General features: G+C 41.4%; 1 protein-coding gene across 1 annotated transcript; it reads right to left on the bottom strand.

Moving 5' to 3' along the window:
- Positions 1 to 422: 422 nt before the first annotated feature.
- On the bottom strand, positions 423 to 4,645 carry LOC123046085 (photosynthetic NDH subunit of lumenal location 3, chloroplastic). The gene is made up of 3 exons (XM_044469372.1): positions 4,526 to 4,645; positions 1,743 to 2,025; positions 423 to 940 (listed from the first exon to the last, which is right to left on the bottom strand). Exons 2-3 carry the CDS (start codon positions 1,989 to 1,991, stop codon positions 833 to 835), a joined length of 357 nt encoding a protein of 118 aa, XP_044325307.1. The 5' UTR covers positions 1,992 to 2,025; positions 4,526 to 4,645; the 3' UTR covers positions 423 to 832.
- Positions 4,646 to 10,188: the final 5,543 nt, after the last annotated feature.

A 10,188-nucleotide genomic window follows, 5' to 3' on the forward strand; every position in this document is an offset into this window, starting at 1 on the left:
ACTTCAACAAGGTAGAATTTTCTTATAAATAGCAACTACTCCCTCCATTTCAAATTACTCGTCGTGATTTTAGTTTAAATTTGAACTAAAACCACGACGAGTAATTTGGAACGGAGGGAGTATTAGCTAGTAAACTCTAGTGTATTCTCACGACATAGGTTTCGGATGAAATGCAATCGCCTGCTATTATCCTGTGACATAGATCGACTGAAATGCAGAATAGATGAGAGATCAAACCGAGGTATGGACACCGCGTCGGCAAATCACTACTCAAGCCCACCACAATGCATCATGCATTACAATGCAAAACTTGAAATAGAACGTTGATTGATTGACTATTGAGGACTTTTTTCGCACGTCTGAAGCGCAACGATAATGAATATCCACATTCAGTGTCAAGAGGAAGGTCAGCAACATAATAATAATAATAATAATAATAATAATAATAATAACTCAATCACATGGTGGAGACAACGTGAAGGCATTGCATTGTAACGTTGAGGAAAGGCCCCGAACTCCGGCTTGCGCAATGCAAGGTATACCCAACGAGCACGCCAGCTTGCACGGCGCAAGTATACGCAGCGAGGTGGCTTTTTTCTTAGAAACGAGCTTTAGAAAATAAACTTGACAGGAACACCTCAATCCATGGGGCAAACCAGACACTAATCATTTAGTTTGCTTCGACTCCACAGCCGTTTAACGATATGTACATAACATAGGCCCCTCATGTTGGCCTGTCCTCTTTGTACAGCTTTTTGGACAATTTCTTGTTTCCAAGAACTGCGAAGCTCCCAGATCTTACAGCTTTCTCAGCATGGATGCCAGAGCCAGACTAATGCGACGGCACAAGGGCGGCCACCACCTCGCGAAGAACATGAGTCGTGTCGCTGTAGCACACCTGCACCAGGGGGGCGCTTCTGTCCTTCACCGCATTGCCCAACTGCCATTTGCACAAGGGCATCTTAACTCGGTTAGCATCAAGCATACATCATGCTAAATTGCCCAGATCGTTGTCATAAGGAACAGCCAAACAACCATTTTGTAAAGTTGACCAGAGACTAGTCTACATAAATATTACACTGCAGAAAGCCAAAGAGAACTAAGTGCACTTGACTGAGTTCCTTATACTGCTGATGAACAAGCACTTTGAACACTATTAGCGAAAGCCCAGTCATGATCCATAACAACTTCCGCCAACGCAAAAGGAAACAGGACAAGGGTGAAAACGACTTGCTTAAGTGGGGACAGTTATCCGTTATAATTATATGTATTAAACATTTCCGTCAAAAGATCTGTACTACTCCCTCCGTCCGAAAATACTTGTCATCAAAATGGACAAAAAGGGATGTATTTATAACTAAGATACATCTAGATACATCCCCTTTTATTCATTTTGATGACAAGTATTTTCGGACGGAGGGAGTACTTATTAAACATCCATAAGATCAGAATAGTCCACATAGGCTGCTGCAACATGAACTGAACCACTTTGATACCTTTACTTAGAAAATGTTGAGCTGTATATCAGGCAAAACTTTAAATAATCTGTCTCTTAGCTCTTAGGACGCAATTGCAAATTAAGTTGACTTGAGATGCTGAGGCATTTGTGAAATTTGATAATCAAGGGCATACATGAACCCTGATAACTTGTGTATGTATGATTCGACATGTGAATTTGCAATGAAATAAGGCATGCTTTGAGCCCAAGTTTGACCAAACAAGTGGAAGGAAGCAGTCATCACCTCGTCCATGAAGTAGAAGAACTTGTTGGCTAGGCCAGTGAGCATCTTCTTGCGTTCATCGCTCTCACAGGAGGAGATCACACGGCTGAGGTCAATATACAAGAAGGTGGCCTTCAGCCGGAGGTCCCTCCCAACCAGGTCCCATGAGTCTTCGTCTTCAATCTCCAAATCCTCCTTCATGGAGAAGAGTTCGATGGCGCAGTTGTTGATCCGGCAAACACATCCCTTCAATTCAGTCCCAAAATCCATCAGTAATTTGTACTGCTTCCTCTGGCCCCGATTTCTGTATGAAAAAGATCAAAGCCTATCAGTCCATTTATAGATAGAATGGGCAGTGTTGGGGAACGAGGGGAGGACACATGAAGGAGGGAGAAATGAAAGGAAACTGCTGATTCTTGGACACTAAGGAAGCAGCAGGTGTCGACAAGTGCATGACAAAGACAAAGACCAGGTTGGTCAAAGGGAGGATACAGGATGGGTCAGTGGTGACGCGCTTGAAACGCAGGAAAGAGGACACGTTTAGGTAACGGGTGCCTTGCAGCCTTGAAGGACCGGAGAGCAAGAGAGGTGGCAGCAGAGAAAGCCATAAGAAATTGCAGACAGGCAATTTATGAGGGTAGTCATATTAATACAACTAAACTCCTGCAACCAGCCAACCATACGTCTTTTCTCTTCTTTCTCTCAAGCAAGCAATGACAACAACTCAATATGCAATGTGTTTTGCCATTTCCATTTTAGCAATAAAGTTATTCATCAATTCGCAGGAAAAGAATACAAATTCAATGACCAGGCAGCACGAAAGATCAGAATTGTTGGAGTGGGCCAAAAGATCAGCTCAGAATAACCATAAATAATTTTATACAAGCAAACAATTCAATACACAGGCCTTCATTATAAAGAGAGTTCACATTTGAACATGTGAAGAATATGCTAATTTGTTTTATTAGCACTTCTAATGAGAAAAAAAAGTGTGCTTTCTCGTGTGTTCCTAAAAACAATTGTACAGAACATCCAAAAACAACGGCATGCTTCATGATTGTGCTCGCCTGCTAAAGCTCGGTATATCCTTAAAAGGTTCTTTTTATCTAGACAACAATATCCTTCTAAAGTTAAAATCTTAGTATATGGAACTTATATGAGAAGCTATCCCTGAGAGCCCAGCTGTAGTTTTAGGGAGTTACCCATATTCATCTTATGTGCAACTTCAGATGTAATTCCTATTGCTATTGCAAAAGTGTGACAGGTTAAAGCTTTCGACTTTCGGTTTCTAGTAGCAATTGAGTAAGCATAGTAAGTAACGGCAAAACACTTTTCCTAGTTTAGTTTGTATTCACTTTGACCTACAATTTGGCTTATAACCATCACTGAACAACCAATTCAAGCTGCCTTCCTTTCTCTTCTATCCACTCCCCATACCTTTCAAGAATATAAAAAATGATGGTAAAGAAAATTCTGAATTACATATGTTCACTGAGAAGCTGAGTTGTGGGTCCTACATATTTTCCTTTTGTAGCGTGGATTTTACATATTCTTCAATCACTGTCCTAGTGTTCAGAATAGTAAGAGGATGGGGGTAGACAAAGATAGCAACTGATTGCAATAGCTTGCGAAAACGAAAGCCGAGGGGCCCAAACGTGGTTCTCTTCTCTCTTTTCCCCTTTGCCTCCTTACATGGTCTGGCTGACACCTAAAATTTCACTGCCCAATACTATGGTACTAGGAATTGGAGTTTTGACATGTTTAATATAATAACCCTATAATGAATGTACAAGAACATGGTTGTGGCTGGGGCTGCAGAACAGTAATGCCACCGAAAAGCAACGGAACAAAAGGAACAGTGCTACAAATAAAGGGGAACAGGACAGATATTCTATCCATCAAGTTGCAGAGACGGAAAGAAATCCACGGTACCAAGTAGAAATTTAGGAGCATCGTATACGACACGTTGGCGACATTTATTTCTAATAACCTCTTCAGGAATTCCCTACTTTTTCTCATAAACCAAAAATCATTTGACTCAGTCACGCAACGCCAAGATTTGAAATTTGAAACATGAAGTTCAGGACGGAACTATAAACAATGAAGAGGGGATTAAAGAAGTACGGTATATATACTTAGTTAAAAAGACAATAAACGGCCAAGGGCAAGCATTTTCTTTGTCCACTTTACGCCGATCAAAACAGAGTGTGTAGATAGGATCCGAATCAGCTGCTCCTGAATCAGTAATCCGGAGCAGAGAAAGGGAGGGGGGCAGGAAAGAACAGAGAAATCTCAGATTCCCCCTGCATTACCGATCCACACCCCCATCCCAAATCCGATCCGACGTTTAATCTACAGAGATCGCTCGCCTCGGATTCTTCCCCCGCCACCAAACCGCGGGTGATGCTTTCCAGGCATGACTTGATCGGAACGGGCAATCCGAGGAAATCTAACCAACTAACCAAGGAGATGAGATGAGGGGGCCTTGCTCTTCCTTCTTCTTCATGGAGATGCTCCACTGATCCCCACCCCGGCCCACCCCATCTCGAACAAACTGACCTTTTTTCTGTATATTAAACACTTGATCGATGCGATCGAAGTCAAGATTCACCCGAGGATCACAGTGCTCGTGTCCTGTTCCTCTCGAAGCAACAGTAAAATTATACGACCTATAATGATGATGATTCTCTTAAAGCGGCTGATATTGACCGCTGTAACTTGGATTTATTAATTGCTATATATACTCCAGTAAGAACTAAGCCAACGGAAGCAAAGCAAGAGAGGAGCATGGCTCGTGTTTGTACCTTGCGTCCCTCCCCTGCCTTCTCGGTCTCTCTCTGGGTGCTAAGCAAAACTGGCCCCGCCTCTACGGTTGGTTCTACCTGGCCGTAGCCGTGTCTGGGCGTTATATACACGCGGCCGTGACCTCTGCGGCTCTGCATGTGGGCCCGCTGGCCTTAGCTGAACTCTGATTTGGAATTGCTTTGCGCTTCTCCATCTACAAGCTTCTATGTTCGGATAGCTTTGGCATTGTTCGACTAACAAAAAAGGATGGCTGTTTTCAAAAAAAAAAAAGGATGTCTATGCATTGTTGGTTACTGGATTTTGCACCTGTATAAGCTGATGATTCACTGGACTTTTCTAGTAGTACGTGTGATGGTGACTGATTTGACCATCGATTAGCACGCCTAAGTATTTTATTAACTGCGTGTCTGCACTCCTACTTGGACAGGGTCCGGAGGGGTCCAAACACCTTGGGTCTTTTGTACGTAATTTTTTTCTACATTATACAAAAGATTGTCTTCAGCGTATCTATCTTTGGCGGATTTGGTCGGATTTGTTCGTCGTTCGCCTATGTTCATGTGTCTTCAGGTTGGATTCTTCTGATTTACGCTACTCTTCATTCTGTTGCCCGGCTCCGGCGAGGAAGGGGCGATGACAGCGGCGCGCCGTCGTCTCGCTTCAGTGCTTGTAGTTATCGCTAGGTGGTTTACGGATCTGGATGTAATTTTTTAGGGTCGTGCTAACTGCCACACGTGTGGCAGGAAGGGAGACGCACCACACATCTCTAATGTAAACAAATTGCCACGTCATCGCATGCATGCATGCAGGTATCTTTTTGGATTTTCAGTTTTTAAAATGTTTTATCTCTTAAACGAAAAATCCGATTGAAAATCCTTTTCACCATTAAATCCCTCGCGATGAGATCTTCGAAACTAGATCACATGTTGATATGTTTTGATGAATTTTTTTTTGGATTAAAAGTTGCCATGTCTATTGCATATGAATTGCCATAATGTTTACACTAAAGTTGCCATGATATGTTTCAGCTATTTTCTTCTACATTTAAAAATAAATTTTGACATTTATAAAACGGGGAATTAAGAAACTAGACTTGCCATGAACCATAAACTAAAATTGCCATGATACCTGCACGTAAAATTGCCATGGTTCATACAAAAAATAATTTTCATGGTCAAAGTACTGGAGTTGCCATCATCAAAATACTAAAATTGCCATGATCTACAAACTAAAATTGCCACATGGCAACTTTAGTTTAATCCCTATGGCAACTGCAGTGTAAACATCGTGGCAACTTCTGGCAAAAAAAAATTCGTCGAAACATATCAACATGGGGTCTAGTTTTGAAGATCTCGTCGAGACAGATTTAATGGTGAAAACGGATTTTTAGTTCACTTTTTTTATTTAGGAGATACAACATTTTTAAGCCGAAAACCAACAAAAATTCTGTTGATGTCATATATTCATACATGGTAAAATGAGTGGTGATGGAGGCGTGTGGGCGATGTGCAAACGACCACACGTGTGGGCGTTAACATTTCCGATTTTTTATTATTTTTAGTATTCATTGTACTACTATGATTGAAGATAAATAGATCGAAAGTTTTTCTCGCCAAAAAATGCGTGACCTTACTGTCATAAGGCAACAACTTTACCGCTGGCCAAAGCTCCCATCACCAAGCTCCAAATCCAATAAAGAAAAAGACAGGAGTATTCAGCATCGTGATCACATGTATGACACGCGAGGCGTTCCAGGAAGTCTCGTCGGGCCACACCACCACAACCTCGGTGAACTCGCCATCCTTGCACTCGAATGTGGAAGAGGACGACTGATGATCCACGGCTATAGGGGATTAATCACAGTCCTTTGATAAGTAAGAATGTCGAAACCAACCAAGAGCAGAAGAAATTGATCGACGGTTTTCAGGAAGGCATTTTCTGCAAGTGTTGTAAGATAGTTTTTATAGATAGTTTGATAGCAAGATAATTGGTAACAAGTAAGAAGTAATAAAAGTAACAAGGTGCAGTAAGGTTGTCCAATCCTTAATGTTGCTAAGAACAAGCCAGTGGAACTTCTTATAGTGATCAAAATGCTCTTGAGGGCACACGAAAATATCGACGAGTTACTTTCACTACGATTCATCAACTTGCGTTCATTGCCTAAATAAGTTTTTATGTGGGTGGACCGGAGCTAAGATCTTGTTCTTACTTGAACAAACGCCCACTTATGATTATACCCTCCATGCAAGCATCGACAAATAGAAGAGAAATAATTAAGATAAATCTGACTATAGCATTAAACATGTAGATCCAAAACGGCCCCTCGTGGAACAATTCATAAATTGGGGTGTAGGTTTCAGTCACTCTCGCAATCGAGCATGTACAAACTAATTCCATGATGCTCTCCCCTAGGCTAAAAGATGATAAAGTGTCATGTAGTCGATGTTCACATAACATCACTAGAGAAAGAACAACACATCATAGCATCAAAATATTGAACAGTGCTCAACCTCACATGATTACTAATAACAAGACATTTCCCGTGTCCTCAAGAACAAAAAAAACTACACAAATCATAATATTGAACATGTTCAGTAGATATAATATGCAATCAACAATCTAAACATAAAGATCTTCCACCAAGTAAATCAACTAGCATCAACTACAAGATGTAATCAACACTACTATCACCCACCGGTACAAATCTAAGATTTGATGCAAAGATTGAGCACAAGAGATGAACTAGCTTTTGGAGATGAGATGGTGTTGATGAATATGTTGGTGAAAATGAGGCCTCCCATGATGAGAGAAACGCCGGTTATGACGATGGCTTCAATTTCCCCTTCCGGAGGGAAGTTTCCCTGGCAGAGTCGCTCCGCTAGAGACCAAAAGTGCTCTGCCTCTGTTTCTGCCTCGAAACAGTGGCGACTTGTCCCGAAAGTCTTCTCTTGAATTTTTTTCCTAGGGTAAATGGCTTCATATAGGATAAGGATGTCAGCAATAGACCTCTGTGGGCTCCACAAGCCAGGGCGATGAGCCCTGGTGGTAGGGCATCCCCCCTTGGCTTGTGGGCCCACCGAGGCTCTTCTTCGGTACTTCTTACTTCCAGTATTTTTTATATATTCAAAAATAAATCTTCGTAAAATTTCACGTCATTTTGAGCTCCGGAGAATTGCTATCTCGGTTGTAGCTTCAGAATTCCAGTTGTCGATAATCTCCCTTTTTTGATGTGTCTTGCATTCCAAGAGAGAAAATGCATCATAATTGCATCATAATATGAAATCTAACTTCAAAACGAGATAAATAGCAGTAGGAAATCATGATGCAAACTAGACGTATAAACTACCCCGAACTCGGTAAACATGATCACAAGTTTATAGAGAGAAGTGTTGATAAAAGAAAATACAAACATCCAAGCATCATGATTATAATTACTAGTATACCTTGAACAACAATTATTATTCATAAAACTTCTCATGATCAAGTAACAACCTATTCATCTGATAAAGTATAGACCATAAACTCTCTTGAAACCTAACAAACTATGTTCTTAGTTATTCAAGCAATTACAATTCATCATATTTTCCAGAAGTTTCTATGTAATAGCTTTTGTTTGGCAAACTTCACACACTCAACCATCATATAATTTTCTAATGAATGATGGCACTCAAATCATATTTTTAGAGCAAAAAGTTTCAATCAAACACAAAGAGATATGGGGTCTAGTGCTTCATCTCCCAAATTATTTACCTCGGGGATAATTGTCAACAATAATAACTCATGATCATATATATTCAACTGCATATATGTGTCGAGATCTTTTCCTACCACATGATGTTTGCCAAGTGGAGAATAATTAAGGTTGGAATGGAGGAAAATATTTTGACTCTTGCACATGAGTAAAGCTTTAAAAATAAAAGATAGGCCCTTCGCAAAGGGAAGCAGAGGTTGTCATTCACTTTTTTGATTTTGGGATGTGTAAATTCTTAATGCAAAGGAATATCCCTTTATATTGCACCTTACAATAGTGGCCTTTGTTGAGCAGTCTGTCGGTTTTATTACTCCACCATCGTAAGATTGTACAAAGCTTATTTCCCTTCCAATAAAAGATCATGTGTATTTAAAAGCGGTTTTTAATACTTGCACCAATGGCAACTTAATTGAAGGATCTTGCTCAATTCATAGGTAGACGTGGTGGACTCTCATGGAAATAAACTGGGTCTAGGGGTTTCTGGATGCATAAGTAGTATCTCTACTTAGTGCAGAAGTTTTTGGCCAACAAATATTATAAACAAACACCACATGTTGGAGGATCCATGAGAATATAACTTCTATGAAAATATACACAAACATACTCAATACGTTGACTTCCTCATCCAATATCAACTATTTGATCAAGTTTGGAAATATTTAATGGGGTTTCGTAATCATAAAAGATGTTCAAGATAGTATATTTGCATGTGAAATCTCTCTTACATGACTATTCTTTCATGAATTGTTTGAATAACCAATGGTATGTTTGTTAAATTTCAATAGATTTTATTTTCTGCACCCCTTTGTGAAGTCACTACTTCCCATGGGATAAGCATATGCAATTTATTTTGCAATGGTGATATGCAAGGCAACGAAAAGTAAAAGATACTTGATGTCTACTACGCAACCTTCTCTTTGTAGACGTCGTTGGGCCTCCAAGTGCAGAGGTTTGTAGGATAGTAGCAAATTTCCCTCAAGTGGATGACCTAAGGTTTATCAATCCGTGGGAGGTGTAGGATGAAGATGGTCTCTTTCAAATAACCCTGCAACCAAATAAGAAAGAGTCTCTTGTGTCCCCAACACACCCAATACAATGGTAAATTGTATAGGTGAACTAGTTCGGCGAAGAGATGGTGATACACGTGAAATATGGATGGTAGATATGAGTATTTGTAATCTAAAAATATAAAAACAGCAAGGTAACAAGTGGTAAAAGTGAGCGTAAACGGTATTGCAATGCTAGGAAACAAGGCCTAAGGTCCATACACTACTAGGAAAAACCTTATACACAGAAGTTTATCAGTAGCGCGGTTTAAAAATGGGCGCTACTGCTAATTAGTAGTAGTGAGGGGTATAAAAACCGCGCTACTATTAAGTTGATAGTAGTAGCGAAGGGTATAAACCCGTGCTGCTACTAAATGGTCTCCAACAATACCCCAGGGATAGGCCATAGTAGTAGCGAGGAGTATAAAACAGATGCTACTACTAAGTAAGTAGTAATAGCGCATGTAAGACCCCCACGCTACTACTAAGCGTGTCCACCCCGGCCCGTTCCACACTCCCACCCCACCACCACCTCCCACCCCACCAACCGTCCGACACCACCCACCCCCCGTCTGTCTAAAAAAAATCATGCAGCCTGATCCAGATCCCCAACCTCCTCTCCTCTCCCAACCCACTCGCCGCAGGCCTCCCTTCCACCTCTCCTCCGTCCGTCCGCCCCCATTCCCCCCGCCTCCCGCCGGCCGGAGAGAGAGATGAAGACGGCGGCGCGGCCGACGTGGGTGCCGGCGAAGGGCGGGAACGAGCAGGACGGCATGGGCATCTTCGGGCCCTCCGGGAAGTACTCCTCCCGCGACCTCGCCGCCCACACCTCCCTCAAGCCCAGGTAAATTAAATTCAATCGTCTGCC

Source organism: Triticum aestivum, chromosome 2B (assembly GCF_018294505.1).
Source record: "Triticum aestivum cultivar Chinese Spring chromosome 2B, IWGSC CS RefSeq v2.1, whole genome shotgun sequence".
NCBI lineage: Eukaryota > Viridiplantae > Streptophyta > Magnoliopsida > Poales > Poaceae > Triticum > Triticum aestivum.

Coding starts and splice junctions, on each gene's coding strand:
- LOC123046085 (XM_044469372.1), bottom strand. CDS start 1,991: ATGGATTTTGGGACTGAATTGAAGGGATGTGTTTGCCGGATCAACAAC. Junction 941..1,742: donor TCTTCTACTTCATGGACGAG/GTGATGACTGCT, acceptor TGCAAATGGCAG/TTGGGCAATGCGGTGAAGGA.